We start from the raw sequence: 14280 nt of genomic DNA, 5'->3' as shown, positions 1-14280 counted from the left end.
AGAATACACAAAGGAACTCAGAAACTGCCTAGGTATAAACAAAATGGTGTAGGGGTTAATTCACTGCATCCAAATTCCCAGTTTTTATACCTATTCTAGGGAAACAGAAAGGAAACTAAAGCCTCCTTCCTACTTGTATGAAATAATGCCATGAAATCACGTAGGAAACTGCACTGAACCAACTATTAAACCATATTCCACGAGACTGGTTGCTCCCAGGTATATATTATTTCATTTGAAAAGCACTAACGCTATTTGACAGAAAGCAGAAATAATGCTAAGGAAAACACACACACACACACACACACACACACACACACACACTCTTAAATTAAGTCCTTATCCTTATTAATCCCTTCCCCTAAAGGATCGAAACAATAAAAATCCATCTTTTTCTTGACCCATTTGTACACTCATGAAAATCCATCTTATTACAGAATCCTAAATCAATTTTCTTGAATCAGCTTAAGTTCTTTAAGCCAAGGAAACTCCAATAAGGAATTATGCGAAAACAGGAAATTCGTGAGTGCGATTGTTACAGAAGTAGCAACAGCATCTATTTGCATTTGCTTTGATTTCCCAACTGCATAACAAAAGTAAATTACTATACCCATCAGGGGGTAGAAGTGTGTCACAAGTGATGCCCCAGTCTGATAGCAAGACAGAAACAGGCTGAGGTAATGCTTTGCTTCATGTGGCGGCAGAGTCTGTTGATACCAGAGGGATCGAGCAAAGTTGAGACATAACTGCTGGTGTATCAGCATTACCGCCTGCATTGAATTCTGGGAGAGGAGAGCTGGATTTGTGGCTGCTTCCTCTTCTTGCCCATCTGAAGTTCCTTTGTTCTCCTCTAACGTTGGCTGTACCAAAATATCTGCAAAGTCCTATAAATAGCATTAGAGCAATTGAACTTTTACAAATCAGAATCTACTTCTAATCAGACTAAAAGGAAGAAAGAAAAAAACATAAGAATGATTGAGAAAATGAAATAGGACTAATATATGTATTAAAATATATTTTTAAAGACTACAGGCTGGGCACAGTGGCTCACACCTGTAATCCCTGTGCTTTGGGAGGCCGAGGAGGGAGGATCACTTGAGGTCAGGAGTTTGAGACAGCCTGGGTGAAATACTGAGACCCTGTCTCTGTAAAAAATATAAAAACTGGCAGGGTGTGGTAGCATGCGCATGCAGTCATAGCTACTTGGGAGGATTGTTTGAGCCCAGGAGTTTGAGGCTGCAGTGAGCTATGATTGCACCACTGCACTCCAGCCTGGGAGATAGAACAAGACCCAGTCTCTAAAATACATACATACAGAGAGACAGAAAGAGAAAGAGAGAGAAAGCCATCAGAGGGAATGTATATGGCATCAAGGGAATTCATTCCAAAACAAACCCTGCCACCACTGTCCTACCTTTTCATGCAGGGGGAACTGTTTTCTGAACTCCTGTTCTTCCTCCTCCTCTTCGCTCAGGGTTGTCCTAGAATTCCTGCTCCTGTATCTATATAGGCTGCTTTCCTGCTCAGCCTTCTCTTGGGCTATGCGTTCCTGCTCATCCCACTCATTGATGATTTCCTGAAAGTCACATAGACAGAAGCTGAGCTTTCCTTGCTGAGGCACTCACAAAGGGAAGATTTGCTATTAATTTCTTGTGAAAATGAAAGTATCATGACTCAAAAACAAATAAAAGCCAACATCCAAGAACTAAATTCCATGTAATAAAGAGCAAATGGGTTTTGTTTTCCAAGTGTGTAGCCTCAGCAACCAGTTTCCTAAATTCCCCCTGCTGTGTCATTGTAATTTTGAAGGTGTAAAACTTGCCACAGTACAGCTAATGGGAACTTCCTGTCAAGAGATAAAGGTGCTTTGTAACAAGGACCGACTCAGGGTTGGCCATGAGAGGGCTGTGGTTCAGACAGCACTTGGGTGGCACCCCAAGGAGCTGGCCAAGGGGTTCAGAAAAGAAACACTTAGACTAGGGACTGGGTGGTCAAAGGGCACCAATCAGGCAAAACTGGAATGTGTCTTACCAGACACTTCTGAAATTCCCTACCACTTCTAAGATTTTAGATCTTTAAACTGGCAAAAACTGTAAATTAAAGAACCATCCAGTACTGCTGAGGTTGAGGAAATAAGCACCCACCATCTAGGAAGGTAATTTGCATGTAAAGCCTAAGAAATGTGTTTAGTCTTTGTCCCAGCAATCCTGAGCTCTAAAATTTGTATCCAAATATATAGCTGTGAGACTATTTACTGTGGCATTGGGTTTTTTTTTTTAATTGGGGGGGGGCGGGGCAAAATAGTAAAAAGTATTAAAAAGTATATACAAATGTAAATGTTCAATGATAGGAAAATAGTTAAATTACTTGTGGCATAAACATACAATAGAATACTTGGCAGTCACTAAATATGAAGCAGGTGAAGAATACAGAATAACAGAAAAATAATCACTATACATGAAGTTTTTAAAACCAAATAGAGTTATCAAATAGAATACACTTTATTAGTGGTTTGTTGTACATTTTGTGGCAATTTAAGGACATGTCTCAGGGGCTCGGCGGGGGATCAGAATCTACCTCAACTGCAGCAACTCTTTTTTTCTGTCAATTATGCTAAGATTTGTATTTTTTAAAAGCTGCTGCTACTAAAAAAAAAAAAATTTGTAAGCCACTGGAACAAATTTTTAAAAATTTAGAGTGTCATAGACATATAGCTACAGGTAAATATTAATATATATACACACACACAAGCAAGCCTGGAATGGGATACCTGATATGTTAGCACCATTTATACCACTTTAAGTGGTAGGATCATTAGAAATTTTAGTATTCTCTTAATTGCATACAATGAGAGCAAATTACTTTTATTAATAAGGGAACATCTTAATGCAAGTTGACATAAGTATCTGGCAAAATTACCATCAACAAAGTCAAAAGACAACTGACAAACTGGGAGAAAACATGTGTAGTGTATAAAAAAGGGTACTCTCATTTTTTTTTTTTAATCTCTTAAAAATTGAGAGGCAAAGGTCCCCAAACACGATAGGTAAACAGAGAAAAAGAAGGAACAGAACACAGAATGCCCACGCCCCAACGACACTACCTGTGCATCTACTAGGCATGCTAATGTCCTGCAGGCTGCCCTGCTATGAACCTGACTCTCTGCAGGAGGGAGGGCAGGGCAGGCCTCCCAGAGATGGCTCACCTGACACACATGTCTGAAGAGCTGCAGGGCCCTCTGGTCCAACTCTCCCTTGCATAACACATGGGAGCGCAGGTAAAGGAGAGCATTCATCAGCAGCTGCTCCCGAGTGGGACAGGCTTTCTGGCCCTTGCCTTCCAGCTCCTTTCCTCCTGAGCACTTGATGATTAGCTTCCCAAGGCCTCGTAGAACCTCCTCAGATTTCACAGAGCACAAAGTGTCTGCATGAGCATAGTAAGTGGGGAAGGTGGGGCCCACCGATGGGAAAGCTAGCAAGGCTGTGGCCAGGGTCCCCAGCCTGTCTGCACCAACCATACTGCTGTAGAGTGAGGTGTGGAGCTCATAGGCCACCAGCCTCATGCCATGTTGTAACTGCAATATGGATGCCTGCAGTGGGCTCACGGCATCTGGATAGAAGGTATACTCCTCTGCCAGCCGCTTCCGGAACTGGTGGTGTGACTGCTGCCAAGAGGCCTCCTCCTTTAGAAGGCTGTGGGCTACTTGGGCAGACCGTGGCCCATCCATGTGGAGGGCCTGCAGGAGCCGTGTGAGCAGATCCTGAACGGCAGGGGCCTTGGCGATACTAGTGACGTAGTGGTGGATCTCCTGCACCAGGGACTCGTAAGCAGGCAGCTGCGGTCTGAAGGCCTGTTTCTTCAACAGGTGACAGGTTAAATTATCCAGCCGATCCATCCTTTCGCGCAGCAGCCTAAAGGGAAATTAACACAATATGCAAATTATGTCAGAAGAAGAGCAGCAAATCTAGATTGGATCCTCAGCTAGGAAAACAGAAGGAAGAAATATCAGCTGCTGCTAAATAGTATTTGCAATATCATCTCAGTTGTGATAATAATACCGACAGTTAATGAAAATGGATAACATTTACATAGCAGTTACTGTGTCATGTATGTTGCTGGTGCTCAGATGCATATCTTACTGACGCCTCATCATGACTCACTGGAGTAGATAACTACAATTATTCTTCTTATGCTGATATGGGACACTGAGATGTAAGGCATTAAGTGATCTACCCAACGTCTAAAACCAAAGGTCAGGAGTAGGACTGGAACTCAGAACCTACTAGACTATACAGGCTGAGCATCCCAAATCCAAATATCCAAAATGCGCCCAACTTTTTGACTGCCAGTCAATATGACACTTAAAGAAAATGCTCATTAGAATATTTTGGATTCCAGATTTTCAGACCTGGCATGCTCAACTGGTATAAATATTCTAAAATCTGAAGAAAAAAACAAACCCCAAATCCAAAACACTTCTGGTCCCAGGCATTTTGGATAAGGAATCCCCAACCCGTATCGTATTTCCTAATAACAGACCTATAGCCAAGAATAGCAGAGAAATATAGTGCATACCATCACACCCCACTTCTTCTATGCTGAGACTAAGTTTTGGCTTCAAACATCTTAGTCTCATGCGAACACACGCCTTGAATAGCCCCCCTCCCCTCCTTTCACAAGGCATATATTTTTCCTGACTATAAACAAGGCTTTGGGATCTAATTACTAATGTAGTTTAGAGGTGTGTATTATCACTTCTACTCACACCATAATTACATTGCAAAGGTCAACTCCATCAAAAGGACAGTCAATAATCCCCGAAACAAATAATCACTTTCTGTGTTACCTGACGTGAGGATGAGAGTAGCTGACAACGACTTCATCTTCCAGGTCTCTTCCAGTCTGCAGCTGGGATGACAGGTTCCGGGTCTTCCATTCACACTGCAGTTGGTGTAACTAATGGAAAAGAGAGAAACTAGTCCACTGTGTCCCAGCTATGACCATGCACATGAGGACAATGTTCTGGGGACATGTAGAGGAACAAGATGGAAGGAATCTGGGTTCCTGAATGACCCAAGGAGAGGTGGCCCTGCTCCATTAATCTAGACCATTCACATCAGAGTTGTGAGGGGAAAGAAACAATCTTATTTACACCACTGAATTTTTCAGTCTCTCTGCTATAAGAGCTTAGCCTTCACTCCAACTAATATAATTTTCCTTCTTCAAAATATGTACTAACGTACCATTATCTTAATGTATTTAGTTCCTGAACTTGGTTCAAAACTTCAAATAGCAAGAGATACCACATTACCCAAATCAACTTGATTCTTTTTTAAGACAGGTTCTCAGCCTGTAGCCCAGATGGAGTGCAGTGGTGCAATCATGGCTCACCAAACCCTTGACCCCCCACCGCCCAGGCTCAAGTGATCATCCTGCTTTAGCCTCGGGAGTAGCTGGTACTACAAACACATGCCACCACACCCAGCTTTTTTTGTTTTGCTTTTTTTGTAGACAGGGATCTTACTATGTTGTTGCCCAGTTAGTCTCGAACTCCTGGGCTCAAGTGCTCCTCCCACTTCAGCCCCTCAAAGTGCTGCGATTATAGGGTGAGGCCACCACATCTAGCCTCTACTTGATTCTTGAGTTTTGGATACCAAGCACCAATAAGTTCAAAATTCCTAGGACACAGGGATACTATATTCTATCTAAAGAAATATCCAAATCCAGCTCCTTTCCTCCTGAGCACTTGATGATTAGCTTCCCAAGATCTCGTAGAACCTCCTCAGATTTCACAAGAGCACAAAGTGTCTCTCACAGAGCACAGGCATGGTGGCTCACGCCTGTAATCCCACCACTTTGGGAGGCCAAGGCGGGTGGATCACTTGAGGTCAGGAGTTCAAGACCAGCCTGGCCAAGATGGTGAAACCTCGTCCCTACTAAAAATACAAAAATTAGCCAGGTGTGGTGGCAGGTTCTTGTAATCCCAGCTACTCGGAAGGCTGAAGCAGAGAATTGCTTGAACCCAGGAGGCGAAGGTTACAGTGAGCCGAGATCGTGCCACTGCACTCCTGCCTGGACGACAAAGCCAGGCTCCGTTTCAAAAACAAACAAACAAACAAACCGAAACAAAAACCCAAATACCCAAAACTGAGCTCAGGTAGAGAGAGTCCAGAGACAGTGAGAGATGCCACTATTTCTGACAATGGCTCGGGTTTTCTACCTGCCCTCTGCCCATTGCACCTATTGGCAGAGACCTCAGAACCTTAGTTAGGAAGGGCTCCTCCCAGAGCCTGAGTATAGTCAGGGGAACTCTCAAAGGGGAAAATACAGTGTCTCAAACAGACTCGTGGGAAGTCACAAGGCAGCTTATGCAATATCATGCTTCTGATGATCTGAGCACCCAAGGGGGAATAAAAGGAGTAATACAATAAGCAAACCCAGCACGTCAGTGAAGGAGCCCATGCTCCAAACTCTTGCCTTCCATACCTCTTCCTTGGCATAATTGAGCTTGTACTCCCTCTTCACCGCAGGGTCAAAGCGTGCCTGGGGAAGCCATGTCTGAATTTGGAGCAAGCCAAGGCTCACCCAGAGGCTCCCACGCTGGGCTGGCTCAGGCAGGCTCCTCTTACTCTCCCCTTCACCAAAAAGGTGGTGCAGGGAGGTGAGCAATTGGCAGATTAGTTCCTTGGGCAGCGCCTCCTGACCAGCCAGGTCCCCAAGTGTCTGGCCCACATGCTGGAAGGCCTGGCTGCTCCCAAGCAGCAGCTGCTCACAGTTCTGCATGTACTCCTGCCGCCGGGACTCTGGTAGCAGCTCTACTAGGCCTGCCAGGTGCCGGAACAGCACCTGCCCCTGGAGTTGGGAATCCGTGCGTCTGTGGGGACAGTAAGAAAGCAGTGAAAGGTTTGCAATGCATCAAAAAGCATTCCTTTTCATATACTATAATTCTCTCAAGAAATGATAACCACAGAACGCAGCATCAATATGTGGAGGTGAATTTCTGTTCTCACATGGTCTTACTTGGTTTACTAAGTTCACCCTCTTGATCACAATACGCTTAAAACTGACAGACGAACCAGCCAGCTCATGGTAGCCTGAAAACATGCTGATTCAGGCAGAAAATACCCTCACTTCAAACACCAGAAATAGCCACTACAGAAGGAAGTTCTCACTGGGTCTTTGCTCCATGCTCTGGAGAAAAGACAGGAACTTTACAGTCTGCTTTCCAGGACGAGGGAATACCTGAATTCTGCTACTGAAGAGATAGCCATGTTAGTCCAAAGCATCGAACTGATGTCCTGGAGCTGCTGGGTTCTCTCAACCCACTCTCCTAGGGTCACGTGAGAGGAGGACAGGATGGGGAGGCCACTCACATCCCAGGGACTTGCTCTCCAGCTGCTGGTTAAGACTTCAAAGCAGCACTTAGAGAATATGGGTCTATTGAGATTGCCAGGGCCCTAAAGAACAAGAAAAGAGTCAATAACTTTTAGAAATTAACTAAGACAATTTCCAGAAGCAGCATTAGGGAACCTGAGAGGAAAGAAAGACAGTTCAGGTTGCTTGGAACAGGAAAGCATCAGAGATTGGACTAGAAGGACAGAATGGGTTAGTATACCTTAAATGAAAGTGGACTCCATGCTTTAGGAAATAGGCAATGGATGCTTTAGCAATGCATGAGGAAAGCCTGCAAACCTGGGAATCAGGGAGAACATTCTTGCAGAAGGGAAAGAGACACACTGCAGGTGGATGAGAGCCAACTCAGGGTGCAAGGAAAGGAGTGAGAGACAAATTTAAGAGCCAGGGACAAAATGTCCTTAGACTGTCTGTGTCCTTAGACTGTTAAATGGGACACAGTAATAGTTGTCCACAGCAAAGGGTTGTCAAAGGGTGACAGCCAAATGTGTGTGATAGTCAACTCTCTATAATGCCATACAACCCTCAGGGATCTAAAGTTTATCACTAAAGGCTTTGAGAGGTGTTTTATAACAAATCCATTTTGATAGTGCAAAAGAATGGAACAGAGTTCAAGTAAATCCAAAAACATTTGGGGCAATAAGGCATTTCACATGAGACTGGAAAGGATGAATTAGTGAAAATGGTGTTATCACATCGCTTTTGGATCTGTTTTCATAAAAGAAAAAATTTGCATCCCTATATCATAAAATAACATATACAGATGAAATAGATTTGAACATAAAATAAAAATATAGGAGAAAATGGAAAATAGTTTTGAACTCTTGAGGTGATGAAGCAAGACATTTTTTAAAAGCATGACACTGAAGTCAGTAAGCAGAAGGGACTGGCATATTTGGAGGGAAAAAATTATAAAACTTGTGACATATAAGAAAACAAACTTGAGAGACGACAGAAAACTAGAAATATACTTCCAACCTATATTGGGCAAAGGCTTAATATCCATAATATATAAAAAGATCTTCAATAATAAACTAATGCTGAACAACCCTTTTTTTTTTTTTTTTTTTGAGACAGGGTCTCACTCTGTCACCCAGACTGGAGGGCAATGGCGCGATCTCGGCTCACTGCCACCTCCGCCTCCCAGGCCCAAGCAATTCTCCTGCCTCAGCCTCCCAAGTAGCTGGGATTCAGATGCACACCACTACCGCCCAGCTAATTTTTGTTTTCAGTAGAGACAGGGTTTCACCATGTTGGCCAGGCTGGTCTTGAACTCCAACCTCAAATGATCCACCCGCCTCAGCCTCCCAAAGTGCTGGGATTACAGGTGTGAGCTACAGCGGCCGACGAACACAATTTTTTTTTTTTTTAAAAAGCACGAATATTACTGGAAAATTCAGAGAAGAACTAAAGGGGATCAATAAACATGTGAAAATATGTTAAATTTTCACACTTAACAAAGAAGTGCAAATGAGTTCTTTTTAACTCTATGACAGAAACAACTGGAAATGTTTATAACACCTAGTGTGGCAAGCAGATGAAGAACAGGTCCTCATCTCTATGTTAAAGGAAACTTAACCTCACTGTGGTCATCTAGGACTTCAGGACTTCCCTTTTCACTGGCTCTTCACATATTTAAAAAAGTGAAAAGCAAAAACCACATCTCCAGTCTAATAATAACCATAATTGTGTTTTTAACGTGTAGACACTGTGACCAAGGATTCAATTCTAATTCTAATAACTTATGCACAGAAATGCTCCAACAAGTGAACAAAGACATATACTAGGAGTCAATGTGGCACGCTTATTATAGGAAGAGGGAGAAAATGCAAGAAACTTAACATTTTATCAATAAGTGATTAAAATAAATTCAAGCACATTGATACAATGGAATAACTTTTAAAAATAAGCTGGAATGACACGTTTCTATTACATATATGTGTACTTATTTTTGTTTACATATGTATTTAATATAAAAATATATATAAACAGAAGGATATAGAGCAGAGTGGATATTTCTAGTGAATTATATATTATATATACATATATCTGTACTGTTTAAATGTTTTTACAGAGGGAAAATGTTTTAATTTGAAAAAATACAGACTTTTTCAATAAAACCTTTTTTGACTTATCTCAGAATTTCACAAATTATTTAACATGGTATACTTTTACTGACAGTACACTTATTTAACATCCTGCAGAAAATAAAGTGTTGTAATCAACTATTTAGTTACTACTCTATGCTAGGAATAAATATTTATTGATAGATCCATTCAGAAACTCTTTTGCCACTATCAAACATTTTTTATTAGACCAACAAACCTTCAATGTGGAGTCCAAAGCAGACTTGGGTGCCTCCCTCTGCTGCATACCAGGCAAAGGGTTCCACATTAGCCAGTACTCTGGATTTGTGGTCACAGTACTGTTCCAGAAAGACATAAACATGGAATTAAATAACTCGGACCACAAAGATGTAATTTCTTCAGGAGACACCTAGAAATAAAGGAATAATTAGGTGAGAGAGAATATTTGAGAAAGACTCCATAAATCAAGTTATTAGGTCCTCTTTCTTCTAAGACCCATCTAAAACTATCATAAGTTTAAAAATAATAATCCACATTTTCTGTTTCTCTGCCACCCCGGTCATCTTGGTCAAGGAATGTGACATGTTTACAGTTTTATTTAAAGCTGTACTAATGAAATTCTATTAACCAGAGTGTACCAGTATTCACATTCAATTTATTAGGGAGGAAGAGTAGAAAATACTCTCACAATATATTTTTGAGCAATTGGGAAATTTTAAGAAGCAAATATTTTCATCTCAGTTAAATGGAAACCAAATGAATACTCCTGTGATAAGAGTTGTAATATACCCTCATAATTACTACGAAAGAATATTTAAAATTCTTCCCTTTAAGAGGCAATTCAAAAAAACCTGAGGTTTCCAACATGGAATTTTGAGAATAAAATGTTGTGCAACCAGTTTGTCACAGAAAATCTAATCAACTCATAGTGTAAAGGAGGCTTATGTCTCATTGTGATTTTTACCTTCTGATGATGCAGCAAGGACCACAGATCTCGAAGCTCTTGAGGTGCAACTGGTGTGTGATAAAGACAAAATGAGATGAGATGACTTATCTCCTCATTTATCTGGGGTTGTTGATTTTTGCTGCATCTGTTCCAAAAATAAAGAGGGAGAGGGTGGAGTATGGACTATGAATGAACTGCTGGAAAGCTGCTACATTAGGGAAAGTGTAACATAAAACTTACAGTACATTTATCTAAAAATGAACAACTCTACTGATAAACTTCCCAGTGACTTTTAAAGTAGAATCAAAACTAGCAAAAAACCTTCAATAAATTTTGGCTTTCCAAAATGGCAAATCACTTCCCTCTGCTTCAGCAACCATCCCCATCAAGTCTGTGGTTTGTTTATGGGTATAGGATACACAGAATAATCAAGAAAAAAAGTTCCCGCATGGTTTACCTTCTGAGACAAGCTTGTGCCATAAAATCAGCTGTCACTTTGTACTGCCAAAGCATAGCCAGGTACTCCATTGCAGGCCACAATTGAACACTCCTGGTGAGGTGGATTACAGAGGTCAAGTCTGGATGGGACAGGGAGGAAGCTTCACCATGCTTTTTCTCCAGAAAACCAAGTGAGAGTCCTTTGGCTTTCAGTTCTAAACAGTGAGCATGCACAAAATTCTTCAACTCATCTGGACAAAGAGACAAATGTTGTATTACAGCACAGTGGTCAAGAGTACAGCCTCTAGATTCTCAACAACCTGCTAGGTGACTGCAAGCTTAACTTCAGCTAACCAGAGTTAAGTTCCTTAACCTGAGCTTTGAGATTCTCATCTGTGAAACGGTATTAATACCCACATGATTCTACTGATGGAATTAAAAATATATGTGAAGTGTAGCCCTATGCCTGACACTTATTTAAAGGTATATATACTTTACCCCTCACATTACCCAGAAAAGAAAAATCTAAGGGAAAACTTATTAGCTACCAGCAAGAGGATATTTTCAGAGCATCTGTCAGCTAGCCAAGTGCTAGAATATTTTACCTAGGTTGACATCTTCCAAAATATTAGCTCTGAGGATCAATCCGCAGGCTTGCAGGAGACTTTTCTTTAATGTCCATTGAGAAGCAACCACTTGGAGACGACTAAGGTCTTCCTGCCATCCATTCTCCCCAAGGGCAGGCATCTGCTCCCTGATGGCAAGGACTTTGTTAAGGACCTTTAGTTGTGAAAAACACTCCACCACCAGCTTGTCCTGAAACAACAAAACCCACAAGAGCATACTATAGAACACAAATGTGGTTTTCTTTAGTAGCCTATACAGGTTTCAGAATAAACTTATGATATATTCTTAATGTTTCCAGAAAACAAAGGACTTGTTTATTCCTGTTGCTGTCAAGAGATTTTACAGTAGTAATAAAGTTAACTGTCTACCCAGCCTTAAGGGTCTCAGGAATAAGTAAGATGATAATATGTAGCAAATTACTAAACAGGATTCATGGGATAGAGCCTGCCCTCTTGTTATCTGCAGGTTCCGCATCAATTCAACCAATCGTGGGTCAAAAATATTCAGGGGGAGGCGGGGTGCGGTGGTTCACGTCTGTAATCCCAGCACTCTGGGAGGCCAAGGCGCGCGGATCAGGAGGTCAGGAGATCAAGACCATCCTGACTACCATCTTGACTAACACGGTGAAACCCCATCTCTACTAAAAAAAAAAATACAAAAAATTAGCCAGTCGTGGTGGCAGGCGCCTGTGGTCCCAGCTACTCGGAAGGCTGAGGCAGGAGAGTGGCGTGAACCCGGAAGGCGGAGCATGCAGTGAGCCGAGATCGCGCCACTGCACTCCAGCCTGGGCAGCAGAGCGAGACTCTGTCTCAAAAAAAAAACATTCAGGGGGAAAAATGGATGGTAGCGTCTGTACTGAACACGTAAGGACTTTTTTATCTTGTCATTATTACCTAAGCAATCCAGTATAATCACTATTTACACAGCATTTACATTGTATGAGGTACTGTAATTCAGAGATAATATAAAGTGTACATAAGTTATATACACACGCAACGCCATTTTATATAAGAGTCTTGGGCTTTCCTGGATGTCTGTATCCAAGGAGAATCCTGGAACCAATCACCCCCAGATGTCAAGGGAAAACTGTAAGAGTTAGGCTTTGAAGACAAGGATTAATCTTATACAGGGTCAGTTCCCAAGTTCCAGAAGGACTTCAGAAGAAGTAGTCAATTTCTTTTTATTTACTAAATGCTTCCAGGTATACCTTAAAAGGAAACGGTCGTCCCAGGAACTTCTGCAACTTCTTTACACCAGCGAAGCCACCAGTCTGGCTCCCCAGACAATTCTGAATATGTTCTGAGACAGTCTGAACTTCTTTGTAGTATCTAAAGGAGAACAAGGGCAGAGGGGAAATAAAGAAAGGGGGAAATGCTAGACAGTAAGAGAAGCCATTAATATTTTCCTTCCTTTTTTTTTTTTAATTGTACATTTACCAATATGCCAAGGGAATAAACCAAAATAAAGCAAGAAGAAGCAGTTTTGGTTCCAAATCTTATCCTTAACATCATCTGTCTGTAATCATTGACATTATTACTCTAAATATGAATCTTACTTGTCTTCATAATTCATCAGAAGTTGGGGGATCTGGTGGACCAGATGTTTTAAAACCCAGTGCCAATGGAGTGCAAGAAGGGCCAGACCTGGGGCATCTACTTTTACTGTGTCGGCTACAGTCCAAAACCGGTCCCGCCACCGCAGAGAACCTAAGATCTAAAAACAAAGTCTCTTAGATAAGATGGCATGAGGAAAGGCTAAAAAAAGAAGAAAATATAAAAACAAAGTGAACCAAGACTGCTCAGCAGCATCTCCTGGGAAAAGACACACAACACAGACTACAACTGCTAATCAATGATCAACTTGCATAAACGAAAAGTCTAAGACTGGACTGGAATATATGTAGGAACATTAAGGCAGACAGAGGAGGCTAAAATCTTTTCTCTTAGTATTTATGCTTAGTTATAGCATAAGTTATTAGACAAAATGGAATTGTTGGGTCAAAGTATAGGTCATTTTATAAGAAACTACTAACTGTATTCCAAAGCAGCTGTACCATTTTGTACTCTGACCAGAAGTGCAGAAGAGTTTCAGTTGTTCCATTTCTTTGCCAATACTTGCTGTTAATGATTTTAACTTTAGTTTTAATTTTAATTATATTCTGGTGGATGGTACACCTCACTGTGGTTTCAAGTTACATTTCTTTGATAACTGATGACATTGCAATTTTTAAACTTCTTACTGGTCATTCATATAACTTGCGAGAAGATACTCTATTCAGATGTCTTGCTCATTTTAAAAACTGGGTTGTATTATAGCTAGTTTATGGAATTTATATGTTTTGTTAGCAGTTTTTCCCAGTATATTCATTTCCTCACAGTATGGTCATAAAGGTATCTATGAAGAATAGAAGTTTTAAATTTTGATGAAATCAATTTTATCAATTTTTTTTTTCATTTAGAAAGAATCCTAAAAACTCTTTGCCTATACTTAGATTGTAAAGATCTTCTTCTATGTTTTCTTTTAGCCAGTTCATAATGTCAGTTCTATTTTTAAAGGTTTCATCCATGTTGAGGTAACTACATATAATGTGAGGTAGGGGTAAATGCTTTTTTTTTTTTTTTTTTTTTTTGTTTCACGTTTTGATCTGTTGCCCAGGCTGGAGCGCAGTGGCACGATCTCAGCTCACTGCAATCTCCGCCTCCAGGTTCAAGTCATTCTCCTGCCTCAGTCACCCAAGTAGCTGGGATTACAGGTGCCTGCCACCATACC

The 14280-nt window shown here is 41.2% G+C and overlaps 1 protein-coding gene across 1 annotated transcript in view; it reads right to left on the bottom strand.

Moving 5' to 3' along the window:
* Positions 1 to 14280, bottom strand: part of MDN1 (MDN1, midasin homolog (yeast)) — a 199369-nt gene that overhangs the window by 46765 nt on the left and 138324 nt on the right. The window contains exons 54-65 of the mRNA XM_011984463.1: positions 13067 to 13224; positions 12719 to 12839; positions 11490 to 11700; positions 10904 to 11135; positions 10465 to 10591; positions 9739 to 9909; positions 7243 to 7457; positions 6487 to 6874; positions 4847 to 4956; positions 3206 to 3911; positions 1415 to 1576; positions 611 to 884 (exon numbers count right to left, since the gene is read on the bottom strand). Of these exons, the coding sequence (XP_011839853.1) occupies positions 611 to 884; positions 1415 to 1576; positions 3206 to 3911; positions 4847 to 4956; positions 6487 to 6874; positions 7243 to 7457; positions 9739 to 9909; positions 10465 to 10591; positions 10904 to 11135; positions 11490 to 11700; positions 12719 to 12839; positions 13067 to 13224 (2875 nt within the window). The remainder of the gene's footprint in view (positions 1 to 610; positions 885 to 1414; positions 1577 to 3205; positions 3912 to 4846; positions 4957 to 6486; positions 6875 to 7242; positions 7458 to 9738; positions 9910 to 10464; positions 10592 to 10903; positions 11136 to 11489; positions 11701 to 12718; positions 12840 to 13066; positions 13225 to 14280) is intronic.

Source organism: Mandrillus leucophaeus, unplaced genomic scaffold (assembly GCF_000951045.1).
Source record: "Mandrillus leucophaeus isolate KB7577 unplaced genomic scaffold, Mleu.le_1.0 Scaffold268, whole genome shotgun sequence".
NCBI lineage: Eukaryota > Metazoa > Chordata > Mammalia > Primates > Cercopithecidae > Mandrillus > Mandrillus leucophaeus.
Note: the sequence above shows the minus strand (reverse complement) of the source record. Positions and strands in the feature narration are given on the sequence as shown.